General features: G+C 37.7%; 1 protein-coding gene across 1 annotated transcript in view; it reads right to left on the bottom strand.

Annotated features, from left to right (window-relative positions):
- The window catches only part of POU6F2 (POU class 6 homeobox 2), a 456,556-nt gene extending 439,341 nt beyond the window's left edge, over positions 1-17,215 (bottom strand). The window contains exon 1 of the mRNA XM_061197578.1: positions 17,111-17,215. Within this exon, the coding sequence (XP_061053561.1) occupies positions 17,111-17,215 (105 nt within the window). The remainder of the gene's footprint in view (positions 1-17,110) is intronic.
- Positions 17,216-21,938: the final 4,723 nt, after the last annotated feature.

Genomic DNA, 21,938 nt, shown 5'->3' on the forward strand with positions numbered 1-21,938 from the left:
TTGCGATGACATAGAGGGGTGGGATAGGGAGGGTGGGAGGGAGGCTCAAGAGGGAGGGGATATGGGGATATATGTATACATATGGCTGATTCACTTTGTTGTACAACAGAAACTAACACAGCACTGTGAAGCAATTTTACTCCAATAAAGATCTATTAAAAAAATAATAATAATTTTATAGGGCGTGCCTATGCTTATTTACAAATGTTCAGATCTCCTAATGGCTTGCTAAGTATCCCATGAAATCTCAATAAATATCAATATATACCTAAGTCTAGATAGAGGTATGCTTCTTAAACATGAGACATATTGTATATTATGTAAACTCCCTCTCCCATTGGGAGCTGGCTGCAACCCCCTTTTCTCGAGTTGTTAAAATTCACTCTGGTACACCTTAATCACTTGAGACAGCTCAAGCCAGAATGTACCTGAAAAAGAATATGGAAGAAGATTCCCTTCCCCCACTCCTAACCTCGGGAAGTTTCAGGGTCTAGGCGATGTCACGGGTAATTTATTAACCGGAATGAGGAGTAAAGCAATGCATAGCTACTGCATACATTGTTCATGTGATTGTTGTTGGGATGGGGGAGGGGGGAGGGGCACAGTGCTGGCAGAAGTGGGGAGGGAGAGGGAATGAGGGAAAGAGAAAAGAATTATTATAAAAATGGTCAGAGAAAACAGGGTATAAAGATAATTTTGCAAAGAACAATCTCTGTTTTGCACATTTTTCTGAACCAATAAGATATCTGCTTAGGGACCAATCAGAGGTGGCCTAAGAGTGATGACACGATGCCCAGAGTATGAGGTCTCTCTCACCCAGGTTTGGCTACTGACCTTGGTACTGACCACTTCACCTCTTTGAGTATAACAAGGGGCTTGGGTCAGTTGGACTTGATGACCTCTTTCCTCTAAAACATCTATAACTATAGGAAATTCTTACTTCAGCAGAGATGGAGGACTTTATCATATCTGCTCACATGTATCCATACCTGCTGTGGGTGCCATAACAGCTGGGACCTTGTATCCCCAGGGCCAAGAAATTTGCCCAACAAATGCCCAAGAACCACTGTTGAAGGAAGGAATTCTTGTATCCCTCCTTCATGCTTTAAGATTCAACATTAAGATGTGCTATAAATAAGCATGCATTGGATACCGTGGTGGCAGATGCTTCAATTAAATGCAATATGGAAAGTGAATAAGAAACTACAGCTGAGGAAGCCCCTGTCCTTGTAGACATCAATATGAAAATGGAAAATAATCATTTTCAAGCCTCATTTACATATTCTGAAATGAAACTGGTAGCAGAACACCAAAAAATCCCAGATATGGAATTTTGAGAGGGAACAAAATGAAACAAAGCCTCCACTAAGAAAAGCATCCTCCCCTGAGATATAGATTAGAAGAGTGACAGCTGTCATGAAGGAACCTTTCCAAAGCAATTACCAAGTGCCTGCTACATGCCAGGATGTACCTCTAGAAAGACTTAAGAATTGTTTGGGAAAGTCGGGAGACAAGGGGAGAGAGTAAGATGATGAGGAGAAAGAGGAAAACAAGCTGTTTTGTCTCTAACAACTCTTTCAACCCTTCAACTCTTCTCAGATGATTATGTACCAATCTCACAAAAAGTAAGAAGGGAGGAGGAAGGGAGGAAGGAAGGCAAAGAGGAAGGAAGGAAGGAAATAGAAGAGAAAGAAAGAGATAGAGATAGAGAGAGGAAAGGAAAGGAAGCACTTCTGCACCAGTCTAAGTTGAAAATACAAAAAGTCCAGGACCTTATTTTATTCAAACCCCTTTGCTTGGATTCTCAGTCTGATAATGGCTCCAATAAGACATCAATATCACCCATTTCCTGCAAAAACAGGCCAAATGTAATTGCTCAGAAAAAGGAGGGGGGCTCTGATCCCCTGGCCTCATGTTTTCATGGGAATGGATGTCTCACCTATGAGAGCAGCAATTCTGTATCACGTTGGTGAGTGACAAGAGTCTGATATCCATGGTCCTCCACCTCCATACAGGAATTTGATTTTTTCCCTTTTTGCCCTACTTCCAGTAGGAAACAGAAATCCTGGGTAAATGAGTCTCTTCATCAGACCCAAACTTTCCTTTGATAGGCTGTCCCAAGATCAAAATGCAGGGACATGAGAAATTAGCAAGCCCGTCTGGCCACAGATGTAAAGCTACATTTTTCCATGAGCTCTTAAGTAATAAAGTGAAAATAAACTCAGGCATTGAATAAAGGATCTTCTTTATTGCCCCTTGAAACCCTAATAGAATTTTTAAATTGAGTGCATGAAGCACCAATTTATTTTTAATTAATATATAATTATAATTTTTCCTAACCTGAAATAATGGCCAGGGGATCAGGGATATATTTTCCACTCATTTGCTCGTAAACATAATTTGAGACCCTGTGTTAGTGATGATATGCTAGCAAACTCATGTGCTGACTTTAACCAAACAACCAAGAGGCACCATGATCCCACACCTTCCATGTTTTCTTAAAAATTCTATTTCTATGCAAGTCAAAACTACAGTGAGGTACCACCTCACACCGGTCAGAATGGCCATCATTAAAATCTCTACAAATAACAAATGCTGGAGAGGATGTGGAGAAAAGGGAACCCTCCTATACTGCTGGTGGAAATGTAAGTTGGTACAGCCACTATGTAAAACAGTATGCAGGTTCCTCAGAAAACTAAAAATAGAATTACCATATGATCCAGCAATCCCACTCCTGGGCATATATCCAGACAAAACCGTAATTCAAAAAGATACATGCACCCCTATGTTCATAGCACCACTATTCACAATACCCAAAACATGGAAGCAACCTAAATGTCCATCAACCGATGAATGGATAAAGATGTAGTACATATATACAATGGGATACTACTCAGCCATAAAAAAGAACAAAATAATGCCATTTGCAGCCACATGGATAAAACTAGAGATTATCCTACGAAGTGAAGTAAGTCAGAAAGAGAAAGACAAATGCCATATGATATCACTTATATGTGGAATCTAAAATATGACACAAATGAACTTATCTACAGAACAGAAACAGATTCACGGACATAGCGAACAGACTTATGGTTGCCAAGGCGGAGGGGGTTGCGGGAGGGATGGAGTGGGAGGTTGGGGTTAGCAGGTGTAAGCTTTTATATATAGAATGGATAAACAACAAGGTCCTACTGTATAGCACAGAGAACTATACTCAATACCCTACAATAAACCATAATGGAAAAGAATATTTTAAAAAAAGAATGTATGTGTGTGTGTGTGTGTATGTATAACTGAATCACTTTGCTGTACAGCAGAAATTAACACAACATTGTAAATCAACTGTACTTCAATTAAAAAAGTTTAATTCTGTTTCTAATAAAGATTTGATCCAACTGGAAAGAAACAAACCCATCAAGAAATAATAAAGGAAGAGAGATGTGAATAGATGAGAAAACCTTCAAAGATCTCAATGCACAGAATCTTTGACTCGTATCCTTGTCTACTTTCTTGAATTCTAGCATACACCTCACTTCTACTCCCTCTCAACAGTCTCAGCCCAATTTCCCCCACTGCTGGGCTCTTGCAGGAGATGTAATCAAGACTCAGCTCACCTGTCTGAGCAATGAGCATCACTCCTCCCTTTGATTCACAGTGGTCATTGAGAGGAGAGATGTAGGTGGGAAAAAGGTGGTAAGCCAAGATAGAAGATGTATTATACTACAGTGGGTTGCAAGCTCCAGGCAAAAAACACCGTCTTTACCAAGTGTTAAGTTCACTTCTGATGTTCCAAAGCAATAAGTACTTTGTGGAAGATCATGGTGATTCATTTCCCCAAATCATCATATTGTTTCCTAATCATCTATCCATGATTTCTGACATAACTGAATTATGTGTAAAAGTTAAAAGAGATATTTGAGAGTAAACTCCACAGGTTCGACATCCATAACACACAAATGTAAACAGAATGAATGTTTTGTGAAATTTTCAAACTACTGGGTGGGGAGAGATTTCTCTTTTTCAGCCCCACTAAGGTTGAAAATGTTGAAAATGCCACTGACAGGAAGAAATTTAATTGAAAAGAGTTAAGCAGAATAAAAGATATCCGTTAGTTACTTCAATTTCAAAAATGGAATTGAAATAGATGAAATGCCACAATATTATTAAAAAGTTTTCCAAAATTTGAGTTAAGAAATACCTCCTCGGTAGAATCACTGATTTCCCACCACTATAATCCCTAAGGACAATAATTAGTTCATAAAAATTAGTTTAGAAGTGCCAATGCACATTTGGCTGGAATTTAGTTTTTATGAAGAATGAATAGAGAAAGCAAGCCCATCTTGCAAATTCTACACCTTGATTTCAAATCCAGGCAAGAATGTTAACTAGTTAAAAGATAGATAGATAGATAGATAAATTGATAGATGATAGAATGTTAATTCATTAAAAGATAAAAGATAGACAAAGAGTTTCTGAGGCCAATAATCTCAAATAGTGAGGACTATTATAAAATATAAACTTGTTTTCTATTTTATACATTTAAATAATATTAATATATATTATATTTATCTATATTAGGTATATTAGATATATATTATAAAATATAAACTCATTTTCAAATCCTCCCTGAAACTGCCTATGGGAACTTTTTTCCTCATGCCTACACAGAGCAGTGCCTACTGGCCACCCTGACGTCTGTTGTATCTATAGGCATAGCTCATGGAGCACTGGGAAATCAAGGCCAGTGTGACTCCTAGTTTAGTCAGGAGCAACTCTTTTTATAGAAGCCTACCAGAGAGCACCAACTTGCCCTTCCATCCTTCCACCCACAAACTATTCTATTGTTTTACATTTTATAAAAGAATCATTTTCCAGACTGCCATGCAGAGCCCAATTTTAACAGGTAATGATATCAACCATAAAATTCTTACATAGAAAGTGAATGAGTCATGGATTCTTAGAAGAAGGAGGAGGAAGAAGAGGAGAAGGAGGAAAAGAGAGAGGGAAAGAGGTGAGGGGAGAGGAAAAAGAAGAAGGAAAGGGAGGAGGAGGGAAGGAAAAAGGGTGGGGAGGAGAGAGGGGAGAAACAAGAGATATTTCTGTGATAAAATATGCCTTCATCAAGAGATGATACTAAGAATCACACTTTCCACAGGTAATGTTTAGGGCCATGGTTCAATTCTGTGATTTTGTGTATGTTTAAGGATTCACACCCTGGCTTCCAACATCCTTAGGGCAAATTCCAGCTTTGCCACTTACTGTCCATGTGAATTTTTGCCACCTCCTGTGTCACCTAATTAGTGAGATGGAAACAGTAGCAGTAACTACCTCACAGAGTTGCTGTGAGGATTCAACCACACTTGTAAAATTCCTGGCACCTAGTAAGTACTCACTAATTGGTAGGCTATTACTAGTGATGTTATTTTTCAAATGACTAAATATCTAGCTCTTTTCTGGATGAAAAATGTTATCAGAGAACAAACGTATGGACACCAAGGGGGGAAAGTGGCGGGGATGGGGGTGGTGGTGGGATGAATTGGGCGATTGGGATTGACATGTATACACTGATGTGTATAAAATTGATGACTAATAAGAACCTGCTGTATAAGAAAATAAATAAAATTAAATTAAAAAAAATGTTATCAAACATTTTCTTGGCTATTCAACAAAGCTTACAAGCTTCCCACTGAAACACATACACACACACACACACACACACACATGCACACGAAATAAATACCACGCTAAATTCCCTCCATTCTTCTCCTGTGTTTTTATGATTGTGTGTGTGTCTGTGTGGGGGGCAGGGTGTGTCAACACTGTTTAATCTTCATTATCTCATTTCATTTAAAATAACATTCATTCAATTTAAGAGGCACTGTGATGGAGTGCATTAGAATTACCCGTAACGCTTTTTTTTTAAAAAAAATACTAATACTCGGATCCTACCCAGGGAAAGCGAATCAGAATTTCTGGGGACTGGTCCTGCATATCAGTAAATTTTTCCACGGTTGCCTCAGGTGATTCTAAAAGACAGCCAGAGTTAAGAACTGGTGTAGAGGGAAAACAGTGAACCCTAGAAAGAATATCTGGGTTCAAACCTCACTTCTGCTTACTAGCAATATGGATATAAATAAGACCTATAACCTCTCTGAGCAGTTTTCACTTCCATAAAATGGGAATGATGGCTTGGATCTACTTCTCAGAGTTGTGGGTTTCAAATGAAAGTATTAATATCAGAGAGCTGCTCTGCAATTTGTTCTGGAAAGCCTGCTTTGAGCTTCATGTGAGGGAGTCAGCTACTTTTAAGGCTATAAATGAAGCATGATCATTTCCTATCCAGGTTACTTGTCCCAGCATCTGTAGGGAAGAACAGAAAAGGAGGAAGCATATACCCACCCAATCGGGAGTTTCCTAGAATCAGTTCAGGGAATCTGTACAGTGAAAGATGTCACAGTCAACCCACACTTCCATCTCTTATACAAACACTATTTCATTATTTCCCACTTCTCTTTTTAGTATACTGCATGTGAAATGATGTGGTTAAGATGAATGAGAGCCATATCCTAAAAGAAATGTAAAACATAACTTTTCACATTCTCTTACATATTTAAGTAGCATATATTTTGTCTACTTTACCAAAACCCTAAATTAGTTGATTTCAACACTATGTCTGATTAGTTTTGATTCAGCCCTTCTCCTGACTGCATTATTTAACCTACGAATCATGGTTGAAGGATTGGTCTGACAATATGGAATACAGAAAACAGGAATTTAACTGACATTAATTACCATGAATCTCTTCTGGTCTCCTTTTCACTAATCTAGGTATACTAACTGAATAATGCATTGGAAGCATATATCTCTGTCAATTATCTTAATAAATAGCATTGAGGCCCATGAAAGAAAAGAAGTTATGCATTTTGTTCAGCTTGGAACAAACACAGAGGTTTTAAAGTCACAGTATATCTGAATGAGAACAGTCACTTTATGTTATTATCTCTTATTCTTACTTCTTTGTCACTAAATACAATATTGTGATCTTCATTGCTATTTTAATTGGTTTGAGTTTTTAATATATAAGTGATAAATATCTATTCTTGTGGCATAAGCTATCCTTCACTTTTAATATTACACCTCACCTTCTTTTAGGAGTTACTACTTAGAGTTCTTTTGGTAAAGCAAAACCCCATTCGGAAGATTCTGGAATTTTTTATGCTAAAAGAAATGAAACATCCGTGCTGTTAGTCTCACTGCAGAGACGAAACTATATTTGAAAATCTAGGTGCTCACCAAGAGGTAACTGGTTAGCTATTGTGGTGATCATTTCACAATATATGCAAATATTGAATCCCTATGTTCTATACCTGAAAGTAATATAATGTTAAATGCCAATTATAGCTCAATTTTTTTAAAAAAGAGAACTGGTTAAAATTAGGAGTTTGGAATTAAAATATACACACTACTGTACCTAAAATAGATAACTAACAAGGACCTACTGTATAGCCCAGGAAACTATACTCAATATCTTGTAATAACCTATAATGGAAGAGAATGTAAAAAAAGAATATATATATATATATATATATATATATATATAACTGAATCATGTTGTTGTACACCTGAAACTAACACAACATTGTAAATCAACTATATTTCAATTTTAAAATTTTTTTAAATTAAAGAAAGAGAGAACTGGTTAAATAAATTAATGTATCCATAAAAGGGAATACTATAGAGAAGGATACAGATCTACTGGTAGTAATATGACATGGTGTTAAAAATACATTTTTAAAATCTGAAAGTAGTTTGCAAAACTCTATGTACAGTATGGATCTACTTGGGTTGTATAAAGATTTTCTATGCCTACACATGAAGAGAAAATTTCTGGAAGGATACATAAGAAATTATTGATGATGACTTTGTGAGGAGTAAAATGATGGGGTACTTTATCTTTCACTTTATACCTTCCTGTGTTGTTGAAATTGTTTGTCATAAGCACGCATGACTTTTATAATTTGTTGAATAAAACATTTTAAAAGACTTGTTGGATTCCACTCTGTAACTTGCCTCTATCCTATGCATATAAGAATTGTATTCATGGAGTTCAGGATTTTTGAGCAAGAGCCTCCTGCTCTCCTTGCTTGGCCCTACAATAAACCTTTCTCTGGTCCAAAAAAAAGAATTGTATTCATGTTCTGCAGGTTTTACTCAGATGCTTCACTCTCTGCCTGAACTAGCTGTTTAATTTCTATATGATGAATCATGGTAGAAGGAGAGAAAACAATCCCAGTTGATATGTTTCAGCACTTGTCGAAAGCAGCTATAAAATAGAAGTACACTGCCAAACCCCCTGTTTTGGGAAGGAAATAACCACAATAATCATCTTTTTGCAGTATATTGATCAACTATGTATTCAAATTTCTACTATGATCTTGATTTCTAGAAGTTGCAAAGTATTTTTCCATTGTCTTGAACAACTTAGCTGAGTGGAGGAGCATTTTAACTAAACATCAACCATAATTTTTTCATGTATTAAAATTGAAAACAGAGAGTTAAAATATTTTTAGATTATTAGAGGTTAAATCATCAAGTATCCCTAAAATGGCTAAGGGATGTGTGTATGTGTTTTCACTAATTAGATTGCCTCATTTTCATTTTTACTCTAAATTCCTTAGTCTCTGGAATTCTAGACATAGGTTCGTTTACAAATGGATAAAGTTTTCCAAAAAGAAACAACTTTAGTTCCTAAATTAAGTATTCACATTTTGCCAGGAACAAAGTATGACTGTCTTAGATTTTAGCCATAATGTTATTCATTGTTCCCAGAAACCTTTTGACTGTTACTACAAACACCTTTTATATTAGCAACATTAGAAATACACTAAGAAACACACCTAAGAATGTGTTAAAAACTCCTCTGTTAAAGAAAGATTTGAAGCAGAGAAAATGAATACAGCAGTGATCTATTTTTCAAACCCTTGAACACCATCTGCTAATATGAGTAGTGAGAAATTTTCAAACTGGGGGTTCTTATAACACAGCCAAATTTCCACAAAATCTCTTATTTTCCCAAATTCTGACCTGGGGCCTTTCATCCCACAATCATCACTTCTGCCTACCACTCAACCAACATCTTGTCAAATCTGGCTGCAAGATTAAGTTTCCCGATTCAGAATTCAATATAGGAACCCTAAGGATATAAGATCCAAGCTGGAACATTCTGTTTTTTTAAAAAAAGGATAAGACTGTTTCAACCCAGAGACCACGGTTTGCCCTGACCATCATGATGAATCATCAGGGCTGACTTGCAGTGCAATGAGCCTGATGTTCTTGGCTTTATCTGTGCACATTAAGCAGAACTTTCCATTTGTCCCAACTCTCAACCTTTTCTCCAAAAGGTTGAAAGAGCCTTGTTTTTGAGTATCATTCAAGGCTTACAGAATTAACTAGCTCTGTCTGAAGCAAATTTGGCCTGCCATAGCCTGATATTGTGTGCCTGGCTCCATTCTTACCCATGCTGCCCTTCAGTTTTGGATGAATACCACTGAAGATCTAAGAAATATCTACCTTTCTTTTCATATATCCTCAATATCCATTAGGGTTTCTGGTACCCATGCTTCTGTGCTGGTGCAATATTTGCCTCTCACTCTCAACAATAAAGTCTTTCATTAAAAAAAAAAAAAATCTCTGTATAAATTCTGCACTTTAAAAAAGCACTTTGTTGTTTCAAAGAAGAGTTTACCTGAGTTCATCCGATCAAGGCTAAAAACACCACGTAGGGCTTCCCTGGTGGCACAGTGGTTAAGAATCCACCTGCCAATGCAAGGGACACGGGTTCGAACCCTGATCAGGGAAGATCCCACAGGCCACGGAGCAACTAAGCCTGTGCGCCACAACTACTGAGCCTGTGCTCTAGAGCCCGCAAGCCACAACTATTGAGCCTGAGTGCCACAACTACTGAAGCCCGCGTGCCTAGAGCCTGTGCTCCACAACAAGAGATGCCACCGCAATGAGAAACCTGCACACTGCAAGTAAAAGCAGCTCCTGCTCGTTGCAACTAGAGAAACCCCCAATGCAGCCAAAAATAAATAAATAAAATAAATAAATTATTTATTTATTAAATAAATTAATTAAATAAATAATTTTATTAAATAAATAAATAAATAATTTATTTAATAAATAAAAATAAAAACACCATGTAACAGGTATTTAATATTTTTTTAAGTATATGTGTTTCTTTAAGTTTTTAGGTGTTAGAGATCGATGTTCACTTCTTAAAATAGTTTCCAATTAATCATGAGAAATCAAAGTCGTAAAATATGCAGAGTCCGCATCATAATAACCACCAGAAACATGTATGTTATTAATAAGGTTGCTATTTCACAACACCCAAGCACTGGTTACACTCTTGTAAAAAGCTCCAGAAAAAAAGTGTTTCTTAATTTTAAAATTCATGTTCCAGCATTGTGAAGCTAATTTTTTTTCCTTTTGGCTTTGTTTTAAATGTTTATTTGTCCTGTCCTATTGTTTCACTGCCTATTTGTGTGCTCTACTATTGCTAGACGAGATGAAAGATGCTTACAAAATACCTTACTGAAAACACTACCTACAGAAACAACTGCATTGGTGAATTTTCCACTAGCATTTTGCTTTGTTTTGCTTCAGGTCTTGTCTCTCTTTCCAGTGCCCTTTGCTGCCTGGGCAGCCCACGAGGATTCACTTTTCACTTATGACTCATCCGACTGACTCTGGATTACAGTGGAAAAGAGGAGAAAAGCTGATGGAAAAATGACACTGAAGAAAGAGAGCAAAATACCAGAGCAATGAGTTTGAGTAACTATGTCCTTTTCATTCAAGGTGTCAACACGTTGATTTGCATCTTTGACCTTAGGAGGTGGGAGCTGGAAATTGTAGGAGTATCTCTTCCCACTGGAATAATCCACTCCCTGGGGGAGGGGGTGGGCTGAACATAGGTGAAATTTAGAATATTCTGTTGATGCTCAATTTTTATTTCTTGTTCTCTGGTTAGAAAAACGCTGCTAAGGGAATAGGGTGACAGTTCACCTAGAATCAGTACCAAGTATCAACAGCTAACCTCTCTCTTTGGAAAAAAGAGTCCTTCATATCACGGGGGTTTTAAAGCTAGTGATAAAACAAAAAGCTATTTTCTGAAACCAGCCCCTTGAAAAATAAAGCGTTCTTAAAATCTACAGAGTTGCCTTTAATATAAACAACCAGAGATGTTTTCAATTATCTTGCTACTACTTACATACAAAGGTTTTATATTTAGGAGAAGTGGTAGCCCTGAAATAACAATAATATGGTCATTTACAGTTGGGCTAAAGAAAACAATACAAGCATAGGGCAAACCAGGAAAGAATTTATCAAATAATAATTAGTAAATTTTCACCAAAATTGGCTCACATCGTATAACTGGGAAGAACAAGAAAATAATAGCTAGAAAGAAAAATGAATCTTACTGAAATGTAACGACAATCTCTCACAACCCCTTCTATAAATTTTGATTACAACTTTGGATCAGCTCAAGACATTATGAGTCAACAGAGTAATTGACATGTGATCCCAGAGCAAGGCTTCACTCAGTAATTTACTTTATTGGACACACATTTCACCTACCAAAAAAGCAAAAAGAAGGAAGGGGAAAAAGAAGAACATAAAGGCAGGCTTGAAATTATATTTAGAGCGGCTGTTATCTCTCAAGTAAAAGTTTGGCTATAAAATACAAAATTATTTAAAAGATTTGTAATTTGGATTTTCTTTTAGTATTCAAATTCAGGTCAATATTTACCTCTTTGCACATTGTTTCTTCAGGTCTGATCCTTTTATATTTGCATTTTATTTCACAACTTTATTTTCTACTCAATCAAGCATTAGAAAAAAAAGCATCAGCTTATATGATATCATAATGAGATTGAAAAGTGGAGTTTTTCAATATTTGTGAACATGTTAGTTAAATTGTAATTTTGGTAAACAATAAAGTTGAAAAGAGAAAGATGCTTTAAACTGTACAGTTAAATGCAGTTGACATAGCAAAGAAATGGTCAAGGAAGGAATACCTTCTTTCAGTGACCTACAGAACAAGTACTATAGATTTTACATATAGGAAACACATACATTCAAACTTCCTTTCATAAGCATTCATATTTTAAATGCTTCAGCAACCTCTCTCCGTATTCTAGATATATGAATTCAAAAGCTTTAAATTCTTAAGCATTGAAATAATACTTGAATAGTATATAGAGTTTCATTAATTGGCCTTAGAAATAGAAAAGAAAATTTAGCTTCAAAACCAGATTTCATGTGCCAGTTGTTCAGTATTATTATTAATATTATTGTATAGTATTATTACTGTACTGACAGATTTTACTTTAAGGGACAAAATTGGCTTTACAATTTAAACACCTGCTCAAGTAACATAGTAAACTTCAATTTAAAACCATTTTAAAGGTAATAAAAACTGAGTTCATCTGATAGAATATAAAAAGCTAACATCAACTTTCCTCCAAGTGTAAGTGAAATATTGTGTGAAGTGTTTAAGGTCAGTTAGAAATACATAGTACAAATTCAACTTTGGTGAGTTCCGCACTTACAAAAGGCATACAAGCAGCAGAAAGAATAATCCTTAATTAATTTGTATCTTTCTAGTAGACCATTTACCTATAATAATACCTTGAAAAAAGTATTCTCAATTAAATCCAAACAATAATAATTACACATCCCCAAAATATATAAATTTGTTGAAGCAAATAGGTCAGTTTCAAAAAATGGTGGGCATTCACACCTACAAAAAATGACTCTTTAAAGTATATGAGAGTTATGCTTGGCACGCATAAAACAGCGTTAGGTTAGCCTCAAAGTTTAATTTTTATAGAAGGGGCATGAAAAGCAGTCTCCATGGACTGAGAACAATCTGCAAGTGTGTAATTTACACACTGTCAGGGTCCCCTCTCCCTAGGCCACCTCCGTTTCACACATCAGCTTGACTATGTTCTAGGTAAGCACATTGTTCTTAAAGCATCATTCAAATACTTTTTGGAACAAGGGAGGGTATAAACAAACCGACGTAGAAAATTGTTTTGATGCTAGAACAACGAAATATTTGTGTGTTCTAGAACCTTCATATGAAAAAACATGCACTGAGGTACTTTGTTAAGCCAAATGCACCCAGTTACCCACACTCACTTCCCTTCTGAGCTCTTAGCACACTCACTGAGCATGGTCTCAGACAACTGCCTTCACTTTCTAAGGTGCCACTTTCAAACACTTTAAGTTGTCCAAATCTACCTTGAAAAAAAAAAAAAGACCCATTTTACTGGTAAGGAAAATTGCAACAGCTTTTGATTGCACCTCCCATGCTGTTAAATATGGTTTCTTCCCTCTTCTCTGAGTACTTCAGCCATGTCCACTGGGGGTGCACACTAGAGCCCTTTTATCCAGCTGTGTCTCTCCCATTCCCAGCAAACTCTTAGATGTGCCTGATACATATTTTTATCTAATTTGCCTCATCTGTTGTTTTTATTAACAACTAATTTAATATCCTCTGTCCTATAATATTTCCAGAAGTCAGTGTATAGAAACACGCAGCCAAGCCCGCACCCTCAGGCCTGCACATAAAGGTGGCAGGCTAGCCTAGGGTCCTCTGGGACAGCAGTGCCAGGATTGGACACAATGACCCGTCTGCATGAGATGAGAAAAAAAAAAACAAAAACAAAAACCAAGAGGTCTGTAATACTGATAAACTAAGCTGTCACTCACAGGCCACCAGCTCAGGTCTGCAAAAAAGATGCAGTGAGCATTGAATGACCATGAGAGGTGGAAATGTGTCTTCATTTTAAAAATGATATTCAAACCCACTGGTCAGAACCTGCTTAACTATTTAATTTGAATTGATTTGAAAATCATCTGAAGGTAAAATCCCTCCTATGGTTCCAAGGGTTAGGAAGCTTGCTACAGATAACTATCAAAAATCTGGTTTGATTTCCCAGAAACTGTATGAATGAACCAAGTTTCTTTATCTTGAGATACCAGGCTGGGAGTTTGTTCTTAAGTACTAGACTGCTGAATTGCTTGCTTGGGGAAGGGAAGGCCCTGGGGGAAAGGCACGTACAACAACATCTCTTCTATCTCTTCCATGAAGCCACTGCACTCTCCCGAGCTGGATCATGACCAGCAACGCAGAGAAGTCCCCTCTTCCCCTCCAGTGGAAGCATCTAGATATTCGATCCCAGAGATGAATGAAAAAAACCTGAAGATCCTATTTCACAGGAATCTTTCCGTATTCGGAATGGAAAATATCATTGAAAACTAGTGATTTGCTCCTCCAACTCAAAGCCATGTAGGAACAGAACTCAGACCAGAAAAGAAAAAAAGGACAAAAATAATTATCATTCCAATACGTATTTTGAGAAGGAAGACACACAAACATTTGTATCATCAACTGAGACTGATTCACACCTGCTGAGTAGGGAAAAGATGATATTGAAATCAAAAGCTGAAAAATAAACCACCTCTTTCTGGTTATGAGTGACTGAAAAGCAAGAAAAATTATTTTCACATTCTTGTCCTTATTGTTAGAAGTAGTGGTTTGAGCCAATATTCCTACCTGTGCTATAACAGTTAAAAGGAAATCATTTCAAATCTCGATGTCATCTTTCTTTTTATATCTATAGATATGGGTTCAATTAGGTTTTCTGACTTTCATGGCATGTATATGGGACAGGATGCTCTTTTTCTTTGCTTTTGAATATTAATGTTCCAGTTTCTGAAATAAAAATGTACAAAATAGTTTTTGTACATTTTTAGTACAGAAAATTTTACAACCTTCAGAAAAACTGCTTTTATAATTTACTAGCTCAACATAAGTATCTGGGTTTTTTTTTAACAAATAATTTATGAGAAATGAAATCTTCAGGAAAAAAACTGGCTACTTTGATGCAACTATTTAGTAAGTATAGTAAGTATCCATAATGAGTAATTAACATATATAGTTCCTGGACACACTTAAAAGCCTTTAAAAATCACTTAAAGTACACACAAAATACAGAGCCATGTAATAATAGCAACCAATATGAAATCCTGACAAATTAGAAGTTTAAGTCTGGTATTTATAAAGTGTATGCCAATTCCTTTTTTTCTTTTAGTATCTACTTGAACCTTTTAAAAGTATATACATGAGCAATTATTTCCAATAAACAATGTCGAATAACAAATTAGAAATATCTCTTCTGGTTTTTTTAACCAAGCTTCTTTTCCCAGCTAAGGGAAATATATATGAAAGGAAATCCTTTTGCTTATTTGGTACTGAAACACAGTAATTTTGCACAGTATTAAGGCCGTACTGTGGTATACAGAAGAAAGAACATGCTTGCCAACTAAGAAAAGTTTTATTTAGCAGGACAAGACAGTTATCAGAGCTCAAGTTTTATTTCTACATGAAATGGTTATCTATTTTCACAGGTATGTATTTAATCCACATGGCACAATTATTTTAGCTATATTTCACATGCTTGCTCATCAGTGAATACTTACATTGAAATGGGTACTAACAATATATAAAATCAGTCTTTACATATTTTTTGCCTGACAAATATATGCCCAGAGACTTCACTTTATATATGTCTGTAACACAAAAACCAACTTGAAAGTTTTAAAAAATATTGTTCTGTAGAAGCAGCTATCTACGGCTTTTAAAACAGTATGAGCCTGTGGAAACACCGTATTATATATCTGACATTTTCCACCTAAAAATACATTATGAAGCATGCTGGTATTAATAAACCATGTGCTTTCAGACCCCTAAAGTGCTTTGCTATAATTTTGTTGACGGTATATTTCCATCCATGCTATTAACATACAGCAAACAAATTTTAGGTCATCACCTTGCCAGCCTGTCTTGATAGGAAAGTGTGAAAAAAAAAAAGGAAATAAAAAAACTTTTAGGAGTTCATCAATATTCGTAACCATATTCTGATTTATGAGTTAACAGTTCCTAAGTAAGCAGAGATAACTGAGAAAAATTTTGGTCAAAAATACATTACAAAAAAAAAAAAACAACAGAAAGCAACCACATATATTCCCTTTTTCCTCACCCCACCCCCATCACAGGCAGAAAAATCACCCTTCCTTTGCAGCAGGGCACGGTCATTCCTCTCATCCCTTCAGTTATTGGAAGGCAAATGAAAATACAATGACCCTTTCCTCTTCTGATTTAGCTCACGCCGCAAACATTTAAACACAAACTGAAACTACTGATTTCACAGAAAGCACCGAAACAGAAAGAGCAAGACTCACTGACCCATTTGGAAGACAAAGACGACAGAACAGAACGGGAAAGCTCTAAAAATCAGCTTGTGAGGCCTCTGAGAGATATTCTTCTGGCATTTCATCACAGCAGCCCCAGACCAGTTCACCTCCCTAGATACAGGGTGGAGGCACTAAATAGAGCTGTTTATTAAAGCTGTTGTGTGGATTGCATTAGGAGGCGCGGGCAGACCACCTGGACCTTTCAGACTGTGGCAGTGTTTAATTTGCAGCCTGCCCGTCCGCAGCGGCCAAGACCACTACTACATACATCTAACCAGGCTCGATCACACATTTTCTGGGTTGGGAGCAAAGGCACGTGTATTTATATATTTATATTTTCCATAGAGCAAGGGAGAGAGAGCGAGAGAGACAGAATACAGCCAAAATCAAAACATTGAACAGGAAATTGTTAACTACCTAGAAAACATAATACTTTATTCTCTTCCCACACTTTCTTCCAGAGATCACAATCTCAACAGAAAATAAATTCTAAAAAAACGTATATTTTTAAACATTCAGGCCAAATGATAAATAAATTTGTTCTTTGGGGTTTCTTTTTTGTGGTTGTATTAGTTTGGGTTTGTAAGCATCGCATTGAAGTTTGAAGCTGAGCTTTCCTAGCTAGATTTTAATGGGTGCCTTTTCCCTTTCACACTTTCAGCGCTACGCTGGCAGGTAGCTGAAGACACAGATAGAAAGATGGTACTGTAAATATGAATTATGTGAATCATATGGTGAGACCCTTGTGGAAAAAAGGGGAGTTGAGAAATGGCTGACTCCATACCTGACCAATTACAGCTCGCATGGTCCCCGTGTCCTGCTGGGCTGAGAGATCGCAATCCATCATATGTTGTCTTTGAAAAGGAGAATGGGGGTTTCTGGCACGCATCTGTCAATCAACTTCTGCACTCACAACCATCACCAAAAGCAAGGGGGGAAAAAGTCAAGCTGCTCCACCAAATAGGATGAAACTGTCATGTGACCTCCGGCAGACACGCACACACACATTCACTACCTCCACAGAGCGTAAGAATTTTCTGCAGATATGAAATGACATTGACAAATATCCAATACCAAGTAAATAAAGTGAGACAAACAGCTATTCACCAAAGACAAAACATTGGCTGTAATCTCCCACTAAAGGTTTAACAAACCTCAGAGGATTTTTTTTTTTCTTTAATGCTCTGGAAACCTATGTTTAAAACAAAAAATTAACTATTTCATGTACTAATTGAGACTTTGATTTCTATGCCACCATATAATTTTTTTCAATGATAATTCATTATCTTATTTCTCTTAACCTGTCCCTCATGATTTTATCTTCAGATTCTCTAAATGAGCTTTTGATAATATGCAGTAATCTCTGCAGTCTTATATAATGTCACCGTTACGGAAAAGCGTGAAATGTTCACCATTGAATAACACAGATACCTTGCTATTTGTTAATTGGAAACGGATATACACAATCATTTGTGTAAACTGCGATGACCACACAAATGTAAAATATTCAAAGTGTGTAAATAGTAGTCACTAAACTTTTTATCTTTTAAAAGTTACGGAAATGGTTTATTTGCAGCTCGTCTAAACTGGTGCAACGAGATGACAAATATTTCAACTTTTTTTCACTTAATTTAAGCTATTTGATCCCACACACCCTAGGATAGATTGTTGATGTTTTATTATGAGTCAGCTATTGTAAGAGCGACATGAATATCACCTAGAAGTTATTTAACCCTTTCAGGATTAAGATCGGAACCTGATTTTCAAAACAACCTGACAGATATTGCAAAGTTGCTCCTTGACAATCCAAAACCATAAATAGTATCCATTAACTTGGTGGCTTTGTGGAGTTATTAACATTTGCGTTTGTCCACTTTTTAAACTTAAGTTCATCAGTTGGTGTAGTCTAACTTTTTCAAAAAGAATTTACAGGAATACTTTGTGTTATTAAAACGGGGATGTTTTTTCAAGGTTCAAAACTAACGTTAAGCTTGAGAGGTAGAGGAGTGATGAGAAATGTTTAATACAGAATATATATTCTTATGTATAACGCTGTATTGTATCATCCCTTGAAAATTAAGTAAAAGGAACTTCAAGTAAGAAAAGAGAAAAAAAGAAAAACAATTTCCAACATGTTTAAAGAAAGCTTTAGGAGGAGAGAACTAAGGATTGAAATCCCATCGACTTCTCAGTAAGAGTTGCCCCACAATATAAAGATTTACATACACACACACACACACACACACACACACGCACACACACACAAACCCTTAAATCTGCATCCCCAAACAAAAAAAGAAACTGCACCGTGTAGCCCTCCTGAGAACTGACGACGGGAAAGGTCCTCCTAGACATGATTAAAATGCACAGATAGCACTGACACCCCGTCCCTGCCCCTGGAGACACGGACACACACGGGTGTTTCTGCAGCCACCCCAGATCGGACGCTGCTGGCGCGTCGGTCGCCACCTCTGGCCGCGGAAGGGAGGCGGGGACAGCCCCCCTCCTCCCCAGCCCGGAAATCTGGGCCGGGGTCGCCGTGGGACCCGGCAGGGCTCTGCCAAAGTTGCCCAAAGCCTGAGGGCTCGCAGAGGGCAGGTGGGGTGCGGGCGCTCCTGGCGTCGCCTTCCTGGGACAGGGAGACACAGAAACACAGACACACAGACAGGCAGACAGGGAGCGCGGCGGGACCCGGAAAGTTGCGGAGGAGGGGCTGGGCTGTCGCCCTCACCTCTGCAGCGCAGCGCGGGGATCCTCTCACTGCCACACCTCCCTGCAGGCTCAACCTCCCCCTGGGATCGAAGCTTCCTGGACAGTTTGGGGGGTAGGGGGGCAGGCTGCAGGATGAAGCCAAAGACCCCCCATTTGAAGCTCCAGGTGGTCCGGCTTGACGTAGGGACAATTGTTTGCTTACACTAGGGTTATTTACATGACCTTCTGGCCTGTGTTAATTACCGTAATTACTATCGACGCTGGGGGAGCCCTGAGCCGGGTGCTGTCAGGCGCTTGATATTATGTTACCTCACGAAAGCCTCTTAACTCAGTGAGGCGGGGACAGTCATTCCCATTTTACAGATGAGCTACAAAAAATATATAACTGCTCAAGATTAACAGGGACATGATTCACACCTGCTCGGAATCCAAAGACGGAGCTTTTCATATGAAACCAGAGAGTTGGGTGACATTCAGAAAAAAGGCTACCATATGTACAGTACAGACTCATTCAATAAATATTTATGGAGCCTGTACTATGTGCCAGGTGCTGTGTTAAGTGCTTGAGTTACGGCAAAGCATAGTTCCTCGAGGGTTTTTACATTCTAGTGTTTGGACAGATACTTGTCAAATAATCACAGAAATGTAAAATTTTTAATTATTCTGAGAGTGGTGGAGGAAAGCAAAACCTATATCAAAGGCATTGACCTGGTCTTGGGTGTGTAGGTTGAGCAAAGGGGAATTAAGCAATTAACTTGAAATAAACTAAAATTGGAAGAATGTTAGGGAAAAAAAGGGAAAGGGCATGATGGAGTAAACATTCTCTGCAGAAGAAATGTGCAAAAGGCGGGGAGGAGCGTGGCTTATTGGAAAAGCTTGAGGAAAGCTTTTTGCCTTGTGTGGAGCACAGGCTTGAAGGGAAAGAGAGGCTGGAGGCGAAAACCAGAGCACATAGGGTCTCTTCCGTTGTATCAAAGATTCTTTACCTGAGCCAGGAGCACGGTGAAGCCACTGAGAACATTTTAGCAGTGTCTCACACTTAAATTTTGAAAGATGTCTCTGGCTATAGTGTGGAAAGTTAGGGCTGGGACGGGGGTAATAAAAGTGGATTTGGTGAGACCAGTTAGTTATAGGAGGGTGGTGATGGTATTGCACAGAACTGGATGATTTCAAGATGAGAGGTAAATTTCACAGAACTTGGTGGCTGATGGGTAGTGGAACTTGAAGGGGCGGCAGGTGTCTTTCTGGATTGCACAAAACATACAGTGGGTGATGCCCTTTTCTGAACTAGGGAATCAGGGATTAGCTTGGAGAAGGGCAGTATGGATCATAATTTTAGTTTGAGATTTATTTTCACTACAATCCTCAGGGTGAGAATGATTATCCCCCTTTTTCTGATGAAAAATCTAGGGATCTCAGGGATGAAGCAACTTGCCCATGGCCAAGTAGCAGCAGGGAGGGTTCATCTGAGGGGAAATCCAGGTTCTTGACCCCTACATTAGACTGATTTGGAATGAGTTGGTGGTTCTGGGTTGTCCAGTAGATTAAAATTATCCTACCAGGAAACCAAGGTAAAATTGATGACCAGAACTGTTCTTAGGAGTCCCCACAATAAGTCTCCAGATGACATGAATTAAGGCATCTTTGGTGTAAAAGTTTGGTTGAGACCCTAGACCCTGCCCAAATAAAATGGAAGGACTGAAGTTCAGGTCTAGCATGGCAATGGCAGGAAGAATGTAAGGATAAAAACACAAAGGTAGTTTTGAGTTATTCAATTAACAGCCCCTATTTAGCATCAATAGTAATATCTCCTGGTAGGTTACTCTGGGTAATACAGAGACTTGAATAAGCTCTGCTTCTTGACATTCAAAGATTCATAATTTAGTAGGAAACACAGACACATGTAAATGACTTAAATACAGCACAGATTGCTTTTAAAAAATAAACTAAATGCATAACAAATTTATCTGTGGGGATTGTTTGATTCTATGTGGTGGAAGATGCTTACATTTTTAGGTACTGCAGCATACAGGCTTGGGTCAGGCTCTCCTCCAGCCCTTACCTCTGACTGGGTATGGTCTTCAGAAAGTGGCCACTTCTCTGTGTCGTGAGTTTCTCCTCTTGTAACTCCTCAAGGGTACTGTGAGGAAGTAAGGAGATAATGTCTTCTGAGAGCTTATTGAGTTATACTCTGTAGTTATGCAGCAAATGTTAGTTATTTTCCCATATGGAAAGACGATAGGAAGCCAGGAAAGATGAATCTTTCACCACCGTGAAGATGGTGGAAGAATTTTGTGATACAAACAGAGGGCATTTTCTGTTCAGGGCAAAGGGAAGAGCATGAGAAAAACCATCTGGTCGTCTGTCAGTGTGGGTGGCAGGCACTTTTAAGGTTAAAGCAACGGAAAACAAATGGAGAAGGGCAGGAAGTATTTCAACTAACTTTTACTCCCACATTCACAAAAGAATTTAGGAAAGAAGAGTCCTTAAGTGAAATAGTCACCATTACCATCACCTCTTCTGCTTTCCCCTCTCCCCACCCAATTTCCAGAAAATGATGCTTTTTTCCAATCCTTTAAGACTCCCTCCTTGCATCACAGATCAGCTAGACATGCCCATTTCCCAACAGCTGACCATCTGGTATATAAGACAGAGACAGGTCACCACAGATCAGACCCAGTCCCCAACTTCTCAGGAAATGAGATAGAGATGTCCTAAATTTCTTTTTTTCTTAGTGAAGTATAGGTGTTGTACAATATTATATAAGTTCCAGGTGTACGATAGAGTGATTCACAATTTTCAAAGGTTATACTCCATTTATAGTTAATATAAAATATTGGCCCTATTTCCCAAGATGTCCTTAATCTCCTAATGACTAAAACCCTAAGGATACTGAGAGA

Source organism: Eubalaena glacialis, chromosome 8 (assembly GCF_028564815.1).
Source record: "Eubalaena glacialis isolate mEubGla1 chromosome 8, mEubGla1.1.hap2.+ XY, whole genome shotgun sequence".
Taxonomy (NCBI): Eukaryota; Metazoa; Chordata; class Mammalia; order Artiodactyla; family Balaenidae; genus Eubalaena; species Eubalaena glacialis.